The sequence below is a fragment of the Cibotium barometz genome, chromosome 45, assembly GCF_041138505.1.
Source record: "Cibotium barometz isolate CiBa-2024 chromosome 45, ASM4113850v1, whole genome shotgun sequence".
In the NCBI taxonomy this organism is placed as follows: domain Eukaryota; kingdom Viridiplantae; phylum Streptophyta; class Polypodiopsida; order Cyatheales; family Cibotiaceae; genus Cibotium; species Cibotium barometz.
Window position 1 is genome coordinate 616,101 of NC_141090.1, and position 16,727 is coordinate 632,827.

General features: G+C 45.6%; 1 protein-coding gene across 2 annotated transcripts in view; it reads left to right on the forward strand.

Annotated features, from left to right (window-relative positions):
- The first annotated feature begins 837 nt into the window (after positions 1-837).
- PDF1B (peptide deformylase 1B) overlaps positions 838-16,727 on the forward strand; it is a 67,754-nt gene continuing 51,864 nt past the window's right edge. For both annotated transcript variants that reach the window (XM_086782906.1, XM_086782907.1), the window contains exon 1: positions 838-1,269. In XM_086782906.1, the coding sequence (XP_086639032.1) occupies positions 900-1,269 (370 nt within the window). In that variant the 5' untranslated portion in view covers positions 838-899. The remainder of the gene's footprint in view (positions 1,270-16,727) is intronic.

Below are 16,727 nucleotides of genomic sequence, written 5' to 3' on the forward strand. Positions count from 1 at the left end.
TCTTTAGTGGAGATGTTATACGACAAAAACTTGAAGTGTGGCTTGTGCAAATCTTTCATGTAATAGCCAAGCATACCTTCAAATGTATGCATTCTTATTTGCCGAGGCACATGACGATACCACCCTCTGGTTTAAAGAAGTTCCAACCAATGTATCGTTTGATGAGCTTACCAATGCTTATCCATGATGGAGCCATTAGAACGACCATCGTCTGAAAGTGATGAGCATCCAAAATCTCCAGAAGCAGGGCATCTCCCAACACAATATGGCAACCATCAAGAAAACCAATGACACAACAACATGCAGAGTCATGTAGAAGCTACCATCCGAATGATTGATATGAATCTCGAACAACCAAACAAAGAACATCAGCACAGTGAAAAGCATGAGCATCCAAAATCTCTAGAAGCAGGGCATCTCCCAAAAAGACGGGGACTTGTAGAAGCATGCCGCGTGAACCTTGTCTAGAAGTAGCATGCACACGCGACAGGACAGAGCTCATGCAAGCACAAGGTCCAGAAGCGCTCCAGAAGTAGCATGCACATGCAACAGAGAGAGACGACTTCTATCATGCAGGCATGAGGTCCAGAAGCGCTCTAAAAGTAGGCCATCTCCAAAAAGACGGCGACCTGTAGAAGAGCACGTTGTCTCTAGAAAGACGACGACATGCATAACAATGCCCCATCAACCTTATCCAGAAGCAGTATGCAAATGCCACACACTGGAGTTCAATCACAAATCTACTATTAAACACAAAGTAATTAATTAATAACAGAAAACGTTTGGGTGCCTTTCTGGAAAAAATGAAATTTATATATATATTTCCCATCGATAGGCTCATGTTTAGGCGAGAAGTGAAGGAGAAGAAAGCAGCGTGAGTTTGTGGTCTTGCAGAAAAAATGCGTACAGCCATTGCAGCGTCCACCAAACCGTTTCTACTGTCATCTCCGTCTGCCCTCTCCTTCTCCAAGTCCCACTTCTTCTCGCCGTGCGCCTTCTGGAGCTCGAGACTTCTGTGCTGTACTCCTTCGCGGTCGTCTTCTTCTTCGTCGGAGTCCCAGCAGCGTGTGGCCCTCCCACTCTTTGCGCTAGAAGATGCAGGCAAGTTGAATGCGGCAAGTGGAAGCAAGCGTCCTCTCGCTGCTGCCGCTGCGTTCTCTGCAAAGATGGATGCCCCTTCATCAGTGAATCCGCCATCGAGGCTGGTAAGCCGCGCCCGCCGAACTGTGTTCGCAGAGCTTCAAGATATCCGGGAAGAGAACAATATCGGTCAGTCCACTCTCAAACGAGCTCATTTTGAATGCATCTAGACTGTTGTGGGCTTGGCATTCAACATAACATTCAACATAACACTAAAGTTTCAAACTAAGAAGTGCTTATGAGATGAAAGGTATCCTTGATGTTTCCCGTTTCTTTGGTAGCTTCATGTGCAGTGCTTTGGATGATCCAATCCTCTCTATGTCTCCAATCAAAGCATAAGTCGGGCTGCCAAAAATCCTTCTATAGCCAGATGCCGTTCTCTATGTCAAACCTGTCCTTGACATAACAGATAAGCACGCATTTTTAGTCTGGATGGTTCTACAGCAGTCCAGCATCTCTTATGCCATTGGAGACAAAGCTGTCTTTGTCTGCATTGGTCATCTTCCTCTAGAATCTCTTTTTTTGCAGGAATATTGGCATTTTTATCATTATACAAGTGGCGGCCTCTAGAGGTCTATGGAGACAGTAAAGACAGTTAAACACTAATGGGCACATGTACATCACCTCATGGTGCCTTTCTGCTGTGTTAGATGAGGTCCACTGTGTCCTTTGTAAGCTGGAAGGAGGTAGTGACAATTTTTTAAAAACTTTGTGATAGGATATAATGTTCAGTGTATGTAGAAAACAGTTACAAGAAGAAGATTCTTTGACATTAGAAAAACTTAAACTCAGGGTGTATTGTATTATTACTACTGTTATACATCATATAATAGATGGCTGTAGGTTCCAAACAAGTGTCTTTTGATCCTAGTTGTTTCCATACGGTGTATGACACCATATCGTATGGAATACCGTATGGTATGATACCTTACGGACTTGTACGGATTTTTCCAAATTTTTTTTTTGGGAGGTAATGGTCTTTTTTTTTGCTTGTCTATGGCTGTTTGGGCTTCCTCTGTACTATGATGCTTCCCTCCTTTTTAAAATACTCCATATCTCGAATTGGAAATACCTAAGTTTATAAGTGTTTTTTTTAAAAACACCGTATTTTATCATACAATAAGAAAAAAATTTATATCGTACTGTGTTTTCCCGTACGGTATCGTATCGTCAAACCAACCTTATGATATTGTACCGGACAACTATGCTTTTGATGAATGGATCTTCAACAGTTGATCTGGAACTCCTAAGATGGGAGACTGTATGCTATTGGAAGGTAGAGCGCAATAGAATGGCCATTGTGTGGCAGGTGTTGACTAGGATCACATGATAGTTCCATCACCATCAACCATTATTGTAAGTCATACTAAAGACCTCTGGTTCAACTAAAGCTTCAAGCTTGTCTAGAATCGTATGGGTGCCCATTTGAGCCCCAGAACTTGAGAATATACTATCGTGGAATAAAATCCACCAATCCCATGTATGGATTTGTCATGGAAATAATGGTCCCCAGTGCCCACAAGTATGTATCCTTCTTGGCAACATGCCAAACCTTTCTGAGTCGCCTCTAAACCATTTGGCCTTCTAGGTTGTGGACAAGGGATGCCGGCATCCGGGCTGCTCAATGATGGGTGTGCTCGTAATAGGGACCTTACATAGATGTTGTTGCATTTCATGTACATGATTTTTTTTCGTGGATGGTTTGTGAGAGCTCCAGTGGAGATTTGCACACAACTTCATAGCTTTCTCTTTCCCTCCATATGCATAAACAAAGCGCACCTTTGCATCCACCTTTTGAAAATAGAGTTTGACTCATTAGCACAAAGAGCATGTTCATGCCACATGGAATTAACAAAAGTCACACCTCCCACCATGTAACTTAATAGCCACTTTGACATTCTCAGATCATATGAAGGCGATATAGTAGAGATGGTCACCTTTTATGTTGCCCACAAACGGATGGCCAAATGTAACTATTTGGCCCTTTGAGCTCTTTTCACATGATGGAACTCATGCCCAGACACATGGACAAGTTGATGGACACATGGGAATAGGGTCCCTAAAGCTGGCATAGGAAAAAGCACCAACCTTGGTCAAAAAGCAGGAAAAAAGCAAAAAGTCAAACTATGTTGATCGAGAGCTAAGGGCACCATTGGAAAGAGGACATCAAACTGGATCAAAAAGCTAAAAGCTACTTTTCTAAAAAGTAGCTCCAGGGCCAAAAAGTAAGGCTCTGAATCTACAAAAGCACAAATCAAGAACTTTGGCTATTTTTGGCTACTATTAATATTTAAAGAGAAAAGCAAAAGCAAAAGTAGAAAGACAAAGCAAGAGAAGGCAAGGCAAAAAGCAAGGACCCCTCTTCAAGTATATAAGAAACTTGTATTCTCTTGAAAATTTAGAGAAGAACTTGTGGAGAATTTGTGGAGAGCCACCTTGGAGATTCATCATCATCATCATCTTTCCCTCCACCTCCTAGCGTCACCCTGCTTCTCCATCTCCGTCGGCAGCAGCCACCTCTGTAGTGCCCATTTTCGTTGCTGCTTCGCTAGTTGCGTCGCCCTGCAGCGCCCTACTTTGCGTTGTTTCGTGGTTGCGTTGCCCTGCTCCGCCATATTTGCCACTGCACCGCCCAACAGCACCCTGTTTTGCCTGGTTGTGCTGTCACTGTGCCACTTGTAGCCGCCTTTGTTGTTGCCTCTAGTTGCCGCCAGCAGCGCTAGCACAAGCATCGCCTGCTGTCCCTATGCAGAGCTGCTTGCGCCGCCTTCAAGAGAATCGTTGCATGCGCCTCCAGCAGTGCCCCTTGTTCCACCTCAAGGTGTCGCCACCTTCGAAGCTCTGTCGCCGTCTGCCACCACCTTGGTGTGTGCCTTTTGGGGGGATTTTCTTTGTCCGGATTGGGTGTAGAGACCCTTGTGGGTATTCGGGAGCATTAGATTTGATTCGGACATTGGATATTGGTATAGCGTGGTGTAGTGGTGAGCTCAGGCATCAGAGATCTTGTGCCTCGACGTGGACATCGGCCCGACCTCGTCATCGACATACTTGTTTGATATGGTATTCATTTGTTGTGTCGGGCTTGGCTTGGGAAAGCCCGTGGATTGTTCCTGAAATGCACACTTGACCTCGGACGCTGAGATGGATCCCTGGCTGACTCGTCCCGGACTGGGCTCACATGGGATGTCAAATCCCCACGGATCCCCTCGTGATCGATCTTGGTTCGAAACTCGAATCCTGCAAACAAACGAACAACAAACAACAAAGGGGGTGCAGGCCTGACTGACCTCCCAACCATGACAGCCGTGGGCGAGCCCACAGTCTTGGCTGTCCCCACCGAGCCACGAGCTGAGCTAACTAGGATGACGTACCGACCAATCTCCTCCTCGCGACGTCCCATACCGCCACGAAGCTGCCCTCGCGGGCCTCGAGATTGCTGCCGGCCTCGGCTGCATAAGGCAGGTGCATGTCTGCACTAGATCTAGGCTCCAAGACCATAGAGCTCTCACAAACTCGCGAGACTCTCTATAATACAATAACTAACCTTGGCCACCCTTTTATAGGCTCTTGGCCGGTCATCGGGCGTCCACACTTGGCCGCCCGCCCGTCCATACTTGGGTGCCCGTCTGTTAGTATTTCCCTAACTCAGCTCGTCAATCAACCTGCCTAGTTCCAAGCTTTCCCAAGTCTCGAAACTAGTCTTGCATGCGTATAGCACACGGTAGATACACACTGTGCACATGACATACTCCCCTTCCTCTAAGAGCTCACTCCTGAGCTCACTAAAAAGCCAGGGTAATCTCTCTGAAGAGAAGTCAATGTCTCCCATGTAGCGTCCTCCTCAACACGATCCTTCCACTTGATCTTGTATTCCGTGATAAGCGTATGACGCAATCTTCGTTCACGAAAGCCAAGAATCTTTTCAGGTTCGTGCGGAACAAATGTCATGTCCTGGACATCTATGATTTCTTGAGGAGTAACTAACTGATCTGCTCCACCCAGTACTTCCTTAAGTCTACTGACATGAAATACAGGATGAACTTTCACATGAGAAGGCAAATCTAATTCATATGCAACTGAACCAATCCGTCGTGTAACACGAAATGGTCCATAGTATCTAGGGGATAATTTCGGAGATCTACCTGTCCGTAAAGTCTCGAAATCTTTCGGAACTCGCAAATATACCATCGTTTCTTCAGAGAACTCTCTAGGTGAACGATGTCTATTAGAATAAAACCTATCTCGGTCTTGAGCACTTCTAATAGATTCCTTTGCAACTTGTAACATTTTGCTGCATATCTTGCAAAAAATTACGTGCTGCATCATGCTGAAGTCCTGAGAATCCTACTGTAACAGGTGATCTAGGTTGAAAACCATACATAAGCATGAAAGGACTAAACCCTGTACTCGTATGCTTAGTACTGTTATATGCAAATTCTAGCATAGGAAGATAATCCTCCCATGAACTCTGTCTTTTGGAGACATATGCTCGAACCATATCCTCCAAAATCTGATTCACTCTTTCAGTCTGGCCATCAGATTGAGGATGATATGAGGAACTCAAATTCAAAGTTGTTTCCAACTTCTCAAAAACAAGTTTCCAAAAGTCACTCGTAAACTTAGAGTCCCTATCACTGACTATGTCCTGCGGTAACCCGTACAGTCTAAACAATTGCTCGATAAACTGCCGAGCCAATTGCGTAGCTGTAATAGTCTTCCGGGTCGGTAAAAATCTAGCCATTTTTGTCAAGCGATCTACCACAACCCAAATAGAATCGTGGCCTTGATATGTTCGTGGCAATCTGGTAATAAAATCCATGGAAATACTTTTCCATTTATTACCTGGGATTTGCAAAGGATGCAACAACCCAGCCTGTCTAAAGCGTTTAGCTTTATTTGCCTGACAAATCTGACACTTGAGAATATAATCTTCTACATACCCTTTCATCTTTGGCCAATAAAAAGTGTGTTTCACTAATGATAGTGTCCTGTGTACCCCAGGGTGTCCAGCAGAAGGGGCGTCGTGACACTCCTTCAGAATCTTGGACCTAATGTCCGGGATCTGTGGTACACAAATTTTGTCATTACGGAACAGTAAACCATTCCGAATCATCCACTGGCCTCCTGCAGCCTGAATGGTAGACTGCTCAGTCATCGAGTCTTGGTCAATCAATGAGCTCCCGTCCTGGATCTTCTGCCAAAATGGACCAAAATAACTATCAGTCCTGCAAAGCCCTCTCAATGACTGAAATAAGTCAGTAGAAATCTCGGTGAACGACAAAGTATTCACCTCTCTAATCTGACTAAGCGCATTTGCAATATTATTCATGGACCCTTTCCGATAACGGATCTCAAAATCAAAATCTTGCATTAACTCTGCCCAACGAGCTTTCCTTCCTCTCAAATCATCTGCATCACACACATACTTGATTGACTGATGATCAGTCAATACCACAAACTTGGAGCCATATAAATAATGTCTCCAAACCTTGAGAGCATGAATCACAGCATAAAGCTCCTTCTCAAGGGTTGGCCAACGAGATTGAGTGTCGTCTAGCTTTTTACTTTCAAAAGCAACCGGTCTACCATCTTGAAATAAAGCAGCCCCGATAGCATAGTCACTGGCATCAGTTTCAAAAACATAAGGCCGACTAGGATCAGGTAATGCTAAGATAGGTGCTTCCTTGACTTTATCTTTCAAAAGTCTGAAGGCCATATCCAAATCGTTATTCCAAGTGATAGGCTGATTGGACTTACGTCCACGACCTTTCAATAAGTCGGTCATCGGTAGTGTGAGCTGAGAGTACTCCCGTACAGATTTCCGAAGAAAAACTACAAAACTGAGAAAAGAACGAAGTTGTTTCACTGTTCGCGGTATAGGTCAGTCCAAAACCTTCTGAACTCGGTCATAGTCAATGCTCAATCCATCTCTAGTGATCTTGTGTCCCAAGTAAATGATGTCGGTCATAAAGAACTCACATTTACTCAATTTAGCATATAGTCGATTCTGTCTTAAAATAGATAAGACAATCGTGAGGTGTCTGACATGATCCTCAAGAGTACGACTATAAATCAAAATATCATCCAGGAACACCACCACAAATTTCCCCAAATGTTCACGAAAAAGATCGTTCATCATTTGCTGGAAAGTGGCTGGAGCATTGGTTAACCCAAAAGGTAATACGAGAAACTCGTAATGGCCATACCTAGTCCGAAAGGCGGTTCTTTCGACATGCCTTTCATGAATACGTATCTGGTGATAGCCAGTACGTAAATCTATCTTCGTGAAATATTTCGCTCCTGCTAACCGGTCAATTAGGTCATCTGATCTAGGGAGAAGAGAACGGTTCTTAATAGTCAGCTTGTTCAATCTCTTGTAATCTATACACATTCTCCAAGTATTGTCCTTCTTTCTCCTAAGCAACACAGGTGCACCCCAAGGTGATTTACTTGGACGGATCTGGTCCATCCTCAAATAATCTGCGAGTTGTTTAGCCAACTCATCTTCCTCAGCTTGTCTCGTCCTATAAGGTGGAATACTCACAGGATGAGCACCAGGGATGAAGTCAATACGATGATCTACTGCCCGTTCAGGTGGTAAACCCGATGGCAGTTCCTTAGGAAATACGTCTTGAAACGAATCAAGTATCTTCTGTAATTCTTTGCTTTCAAACACACTTAATTCATTCACATCCAGGGAAGGGATGAGAAAAGAAGAAAGTGGAATCAATACACAATGGAAAGCGATATACAAAGAAGAATTCATTATATTTTCAAAATCAATTGTATTTACAAGAGGTCCCTGAGAGAGATGGATACAATCACCTAAAATACTATACTTGGTGTCCCTATGCTGAAAAGAAAAAATATGACTAGACCAATCTATCTGGACGTCAAGAGTCGTAAACCACTCAATCCCTAATAACAAGTCTACATTTTCCATATGCATAACATAGCATTCCAGAGTGTCTTTGTAGTCCTGAATCTGGATTGGAAGCATCTCCACCTTGTGATCCCAAACTTGTCTGTCCGCAGGTAGACGTATCTCATAGGTATGGTCGCTGAGTGTCGTATCAAGACTCAATTTCTGCACAAGTTTGTAGTTAACAAAGTTATGCGAACTGCCAGGGTCTAAAAGAATGTGAATTTTATGGCCCTTCACTTCTCCATAAACGCGGAGAAGATCATGCATGCGAAATACTTTAGAATTGAACAGACAATCAGAACAAGTACTAGGGCGAGAAAGTACAGTAATTGACGTACTTGTCAAAGACAACTGGTTAGCTGCCTTTGGCTTGGGTCCTGAATTTGTCTTGGTACCCTTTTGCCTCGGGCACTCATTACGCATGTGTCCTTTTTCTTCACAGATAAAACAACGTCCTTCCTTCTTGAGCTTCAAAGCCCGAAGTAGTCGTTTCTTCTTCGTTGGTGTCGAACTAGAATTCTTCGAAGGTTGGTCCGAAGACTTGCCTTCATTCGTGTTAGCCATAGGTGCGGAGAACTTTCTTTTATGCTTGTTCCCATGCTCGGTAACGGGTTTCGACTTGGAAGAGACCATCGTATCATCATAGATACGAGTTGAATGAATGGCCTCGTCCAAAGTTTTACATTTGTTATTTTTAACCTGTAATCGGTACGAGTCGGGTAAACCAGCCACGAAAAACCCCAACATAGTAGTGGGATCCATCTTTGTAGCTTTCATCTGTAAGTCACGAAACTTCTGGAGGTAGACCTCATAAGTGAGGTGCTGCGAGGTCATGGTCAAAGCTGAAAACCGGGCAACAACATCATAGTCATCCTCTTTCTTGAGGAATTCTTTCTTGAAGATATCTTCAAATTGTGTCCAAGTCGTTGGCTTTGGGTTCAGTTCCTTCCACCAAAGCAAAGCTTTGCCGGACAGGAAACCTGCTGCTAACTGTATCTTCTTTCCATCATCATATGGATGAAACTGAAAGTGAACTTGCCACTTATGTAGCCAAGTGTCCACGATCTCCTTGGTGCGTTGCTTTTGCTCGCCCCCGAACGGTTCCGGAGTAATGTTGGGGCCTAAAGTTGAAGCCAAGGTATCCATACCCGAGAAAGTAGAGAGGCTAGTGGTCAATAGAGCGATGGAGTTCTGCAAAGCTTGCATCTGGGCTGCGATTTGTGCCTGACGTTCCGTCGAAGAAGCTTCGAGAGCTACTTTGAACTCTTGGAAATCTGATTTTGACACAAAATCGTCAAAAAGATCGGCATCGGTAGTTTCCGTAGCCGGCAAGCCTTCGCGTTCCACGAGGGGCTCCAACTCTGATTCTTGGGTCGACATCGTGAAGAGGGTACGTGGAGAGAAAATTCGATCTTTGCACAATGAAAGTGCAAGCGAACTCGAGAGCTTGAGAGCTTGAAAACTTGAGAACTTGAGAGATGTGTGGCAAGAAGCCCACTTGAGGGGGTTTATAAAGGTTTTCCAAAAGCCAAAAAATCTCGAAAAGCTAGGCTTAGCTTTTGCTTTAGCTTTTGTGTTTTTATATATATGTGTATATATGTGTATATATATGTGTATATATGTGTATATATGTGTATATATGTGTGTATATATATGTATATATATATGGATATATATATATATATATGGATATATATATATTCTTTTTCCTTTAAAAAAAAATAAGCACCTTGGAAACCTTAGGGAGGGGGGTTCTTTTAAAATTTAAAAATTTTAAACTCAAAAAAAAAAAAAAAACGAAAGCACTAAAAGAAACGTAATGCTTTACTTGCGTTTTTTTTTTCGCTTCCCTCCTGAATTCACCCGTTGGTGAGCTGTTGGCGCCTGGATTAGCTGCCGGTTGCCATCGTGGACTGCTGACGTCACTTGTAGTCGGCTGCACCTTCGCTCGAGCGCATGCGCCAACTTGTCCGCCAGCGTGCGCTTCGCTAGCCTGCTGTGCGTGGCCTGGGCGCCAACCTGCTGGACGTGGCCTGGGCGCCGGCTGCCTGGCATGAGCGCTGGCCTGCTTGGCTTGGGCACCGGCCTGGCCTGGGCTGCTTGCGCTAGGCTGCGTAGGTTGCGTAGGCCTGGCTACGCAAGCCTAGGCGCCTGGCTGCCTGGCTACACAGGCCTACATGGCCTTAGGCGCCTGCCTACAGGGTTTCTTGCGGCCCAAAACGCACACCCGCCAGCAACGCGTCAAGCAATTCTACGCTCGCTCTCTCTCATGCGCCAAAAAGCAATGAAAATCAACATGCTTTTTTCTTCTTCTTTTTTTTTCTGTTTTCTCTCATGCGACTGCATAAACACACTCCTCTTCCTTGCAAAAGCAATCAACCCTATTACACTACATCTCCCATCAACATGGGTTTCTTTGATGAAGGAAAAGCACATACCAAATCTGAAAACTGCAGTATGCACAGAAAAAACAGCAAGTTTTTTAACACATACCGTTCTTCGACCTCTTCTTCTCTATCTACCGACTTGCTCGTTCACGAGATATGCTCTGATACCACTGTCAAATCCCCACAGATCCCCTCGTGATCGATCTTGGTTCGAAACTCGAATCCTGCAAACAAACGAACAACAAACAACAAACAACAAAGGGGGTGCAGGCCTGACTGACCTCCCAACCATGACAGCCGTGGGCGAGCCCACAGTCTTGGCTGTCCCCACCGAGCCACGAGCTGAGCTAACTAGGATGACGTACCGACCAATCTCCTCCTCGCGACGTCCCATACCGCCACGAAGCTGCCCTCGCGGGCCTCGAGATTGCTGCCGGCCTCGGCTGCATAAGGCAGGTGCACGTCTGCACTAGATCCAGGCTCCAAGACCATAGAGCTCTCACAAACTCGCGAGACTCTCTATAATACAATAACTAACCTTGGCCACCCTTTTATAGGCTCTTGGCCGGTCATCGGGCGTCCACACTTGGCCGCAGCCTGCCTAGTTCCAACCTTCCCCAAGCCTCGAAACTAGTCTTGCATGCGTATAGCACACGGTAGATACACACTGTGCACATGACATGGGACCAGTTCACCATCCCAGGTCTTGCACCTTCTGTACAGAAATGTCTACGTGGCATCCAAGTGCGGGATGCACGTGACACCTTGGTAGCCATAGTGTGTGGGTTGGGCACCCCATAAGTGTGGGGTGATCACCCATGTGGCAAGAGTTAGTTTAGACAACCCAAAAACTCTTGCACAATTCATTCACCATCTCTGCAATCTTCATCGTCATTTTCCTACACTCCGTCTCTCCATCGTTTTTCCTCATTGAGGAGGCTCCACCCATCCATTCGCAAAACCAAGAACATAGTTGTGATCCTCATTAGAAGGGCGTCGTGCTCAACCCTCCCCGTTAGTTTTCTGGCTACATCACCAAGGTGGCCTGTTCGGGTGCCACATCATCATCATGCGGTTGAATTGCTGCTGTATAGCCACCATGTGCTGCCCTTGATCAGCTCATGTTGTTGGACAGCCTGTTTTGAGCTGGTCAAATTCTTGCGGGGGGGCTGGTTGTGCTGATTTAGGGCTCTTCTGGGCATCCATAGTACCTGTTTGTGTCCATGGGTGGCTCCCACATGATTGACTGTCCATTGATGTATATGTGACAGAAATTCGTCTATGACTTTGCTCTGCTACTTGTGCCAATTCTTCCTTTTCAGCATTCCCATCACCGTGAGGCTGCAATCTAGGCACTAGTGCAGGCACACCAGTGACGCATGTGGACCTGGAACACCAGTTTTGAGATTGCTTCACTCTAGTGAGAGGTGTGGAGTTGCTTGGAAACCTGTACATTGATGAATTCATTACTAGCAATATTGTTTGGTACTTGTATTCATTTTTTTTGTTCATGGTAAATCTAGCTTGAGAGCCTATGAAACATTGTACAAAATAAAATACTCCAATAATATACTTATGTATTGAGAGAGAGAGAGAGAGAGAGAGAGAGAGAGGGGGGGGGGGGTGGGGGGGTCGCCCCGGTTCCAGCCCTAGTGTGGTGGTGTCATTGTCCAAAGTTTCATTGTCTGTCTTGTGCTGGTTCCAATTCATAAGTGTTAAATGCTGATTATTTACGAGATGATGTTGCCCAATTAGTGCTCACACTCGATCGGGGCATTTGTATATGGATAATCCGGCATCTCCCGTGGGGAGAGTAAGGCCCTCAAAGCTTGTACATGATATTATTCTCTTTGGGTAATAAAATACTCCAAGGGCCTAGCTCCAAGCTTCCCCAAACCTCGAAGCTAGTCTTGTGTGCGTGTAGCGTACGGTAGATACACTTTGTGCACATGACATACTCCCCTTCCTCTAAGAGCTCACTAAAAAGCCATGGTAATCTCTCTGACTAATGACTAATGACTAATCTTGGCCACCCTTTTATAGGCTCTTGGCCGGTCATCGGGCGTCCACACTTGGGCGCCCGCCCGTCCATCCTTGGGTGCCCACCCGTTAGTCTATCCCTAACTCAGCTCGCCAATCAGCCTGCCTAGCTCCAAGCTTCCCCAAACCTCGAAGCTAGTCTTGTGTGCGTGTAGCACACGGTAGATACACACTGTGCACATGACAGGTCCTCCTTCCACCATAGGGCTGCCACCCAAGCCACAGAAAAATAGGGAAAAATGGGGGAAAAAATACGGAGAGTGGGGAAAAATGAGAAAACACCTACAAGGGTGGGCACACCCACAACAAAGGCCGTGGTGTCTACAGAAAGACAGGAGATGACTTCTAACAGAGTTTTCATCTTGAAGACTGCGTTTTCACATTGGTGGCTGCGTTTTTCTTCCGGGGGTTTTGTGGTTCAGCTTTGGTGGTAGCGTTTCCCTGCTTGGGGCTGTGTTTTCTTCTCTCAAGGCTTTCTTCTCCATCAGACGGTGCTGTTGGTGGTGGTGCGTGGGCTGTGTTCAGCCTTGGGCAGCACTGAGCAGTGGAGGTTCTCTTGCTGGTGGTGTTTTAGCCCTTCCTTCGCTTGAGAGAAGCCTGTCGGTCATGTGCTTTCACGGTGTTGGCTTTTGGAGCAAAGCCTTGGACAGCAGTTGATGGTCCTCTTCTTCGCGTGTGGAGCACCATAGACTTGTGGCATCTGCAACCTGCCTCGTCTTCGATGGATCTACCTCCTTTGTGGGTGTTTTTGGGCAAGTTTTGGTGGACTGGTTGCTACTGTCCAGCCCCTTTCTCTCTTAGTTTTGAGAGGGGGCTGCGTGTTCCTCATACCTCATTCCGTTGGAGAAGTGTTGGAGATTGGTTGTGGAGTGTTCATATCATTAGTGGCACAAAGGCTTGCTTGCAGAGGTGTGCTATTGCCGTGGATATGGGTTCCGTCTTGGAGGAGGCATCTATCCTTGTTTCTCACGAGCAGGTAAGGTTCCCTCCTAGGCACTTGCTACAATGCAACAGACAGGACGGTGTCACTACTACTCTTCTGGAAAGTAGGGTCATTTGGCCAAGGATTACAAGACCAAAGGTACAGCCTAGGCCAGGACCAAGTTTTCAAAGAAAGGCAATGATCATATACAAGATAATGACTCTGATGCTTCTAGTGTCCCCAAGGCTACAAAAGCCAGGGAGGACCTGGATGGTCAGCTTCTATAGTTATACAGATAGTTCTCCCCCATGTGCTTCCAGATAGAGGAGGCTTGTGGACGGGAGAGGGGGCTATTAGTAGCTCCATTTCTAGTGCATGGGAATCGTGAGTTGGAGTTCCAAGCATTAAAAATATCTGGTGAGACAAGTTCATTTTTTGGAGCTATGGAATGGATGTGTTCCATGTCTATTGCTTGGTGTAGCAGAGATTATGGACTGGATGAGTTCCAAGTTCATTGTTCGAGGTTTTTGGGACGTGATGTGTTCACAGTCCACTATTGGGGGATAATGGGCGTGGTGTGTCCAGCAGCTATTCTTGGAGTTCCCTGCACACTTGTGTGAGAATTCGAAGCCAAGCAAAGTTCCTTGTTGTTCGTGGTGGGATTTTGTTTCAAGTTGGCGGGTGCTCTTTCCAAGGTGTATCCGGTACTACGCAATACTGGAGTGTCCATGGTTGCATCTTTATCAGCTTATCTCCTTCAGACTTTTGATGCACACTATGAGCTGTAGAGGGGGTGTTAGAAATTGTGCATCTCAGTGTATTTGAGGAATGCCTATTCATGAGGTTTTATCCATTTATCACCTTTTTAGTAGGTCATGGGCTGTCGGCTAGCTCCTAAGGGCATTTGGCCAACTTTCCATCATCACTATAAAAGGGGCTCTCCCATATTGACTTGTTAATCATCTAACCTATTCACAAGTACATGTTCTACACCATTTGCTGGCTGATATTGCCATTGTAAAAGCCTCTTGCTACGTAACATGATGTTCATTGTCTGATGCCTATCCTGACACAGGAGGGGGTTACACTTCAGCGCGCTGCAAAACTCCGATCCAGACGGAGACCGAGAGCACCAGGCTACCAGACTCCCAGACTACATCAGATGGAGATCACAGAGATACGGGCTTGACATCAGCACCATATCCAGGAGCGTCTAGCTCACTTACACTCACACCCGGAGATCATGCTTCGAGGTATTTTTGCCTCGCCATCGCCTATGTATCACATATTACACCCCCATTATGGTACTGGTTGGAGCTAGACAGATCTGCATTGCATTCTTGTATACCCTACGCATATAGGTTGCATACTGAGCCTCTAGTAGTAGTCCCCACTAGCTCAGTACTTTCATAGTTTATTTCATGTTCATTTTGTCCTTTTTTTTTCTGGACATCATAAGACATTGATAGTTGTACATTGATTTGTCTCATAGGTCGAGTTTGGCCTATGAGAAACAGATTAAGGAACAACAACACGAAAAAGAAAACAGGGAGGAAATCACACAGGTAAATTTACTTGATTCACAGCCTAAAGAAATTCTCATTAAAGAAGTAATATCACAGATTAATGAAGAGAATGAGCAGCAATGGATTGCAAAAGAAATTAGGGTGGGTGGTTTGTCAGAGGGTTGGGAACAGGTGGAGGTATTGGAGGACGAGGAGATTGCGAATGATACTTATGTCCCGGAATGCGAGATTCTACAAAGAAAGCTGTGCAGAGCTATCCCTTTCATCGACATTGGAGATCCCTCAATGGCAATCAAAGGAAAACATGTGGAGGTACGCAGATATGAAAGACAAAATTAAAGTCATGAAGCAAACAAGGTCACTTAAGGGAACGAAGGTGTAACACGCGGAAGCTCTGGGTAGTCTTCTTTCAGCCCTAAACACTCTTGGAAACCTTCTGATGCAAAAACGCACCATCTGATGCAAAAACGAAGGTAGAGAGAGAGTAGAGAGAGAGAGAGAGAGAGAAGTGCTGGAAAATTCAGTATATACTATGGTACAAAAAGGTACATGTCTGCAGCCCTTGGCTGCCTTCCTGAAAAGGTGGTAAAACACCCAAAATTCTGCCCTAGACTAGGACCCTACTGATCCAAACCCCTAGTGGGCTGAATGACTACAACATAGAGCAAGGGGGCCTTTTTATATGGGTCTTGGACCCCTTTTTATGCTGGCCGACTGCTGGTCGGCCAGTTCCATGTCCATACCAATATTCAGCGCTGCCCGACTGATGATAAACTCTGCCCGACTGGATCTGCTGCTTGATGCGCCTGTTGCCCACACTCTGCTGACGTGAGCCAACAACTCTTCTGGCAGCCAGCATCCTCTGTCCTGCAGCCGACAGCCATCTGATCCATGCTTTGCTCCAAGTCCTGCTCCATGTCCACCTCAGATGCTACACCTGAAGCTCCTACATTTTGGTTCTACCTATCTTCTACTGGTTCATGGTCTTTATCTGTTTGCCTCTTCTGGATCTAGCCCTGAGAATTTCCATGGCATCTGTGATGCACATGACATCCCCCTCTGCTAAACTTGATGACGGGAATCCAACCTGGCTTGGATGACTGTCATCATCCCAATCCTGTCCCGAAGTCCCTCTGTCATCATCCATCCCTGGCAAAACCTTTTTCTCTGAAAATCCGGTCTGTTCTCCAAACCACTCTGTCTCTGATGAAGATCTATGCATCTGGTCTTCCTCTAGTCCACAATCCATTCCTGCCCTGACTCTGAACACCGTCTTGGTCTTCATTCCTGGAACTGAGTTTGGCACTCTCACATCACCCTTGGAGGATCAACCTCCCTTGGGACCGTTACTTGAGAACCTATCTGGCTCACGGAACTACCATCCCCATCTGGCACTGTGGAACACCACCAACAAAGCTCCTGGGAGTTCTTCCCGATCTGTGTTCTTGCCTTGGGCTTTGAATCCGTGTACTTTCCTGTACCTTGGACCTGGACACCATCATATGGGACTGAATCAGCGTTTAGCCTGGCTGAGCCTGATGCTCTGATACCAATGTAACACGCGGAAGCTCTGGGTAGTCCTCTTTCAGCCCTAAACACTCTTGGAAACCTTCTGATGCAAAAACGCACCATCTGATGCAAAAACGCAGGTAGAGAGAGAGTAGAGAGAGAGAGAGAGAGAGAGAGAGAAGTGCTGGAAAATTCAGTATATACTATGGTACAAAAAGGTACATGTCTGCAGCCCTTGGCTGCCTTCCTAAAAAGGTGGTAAAACACCCAAAATTCTG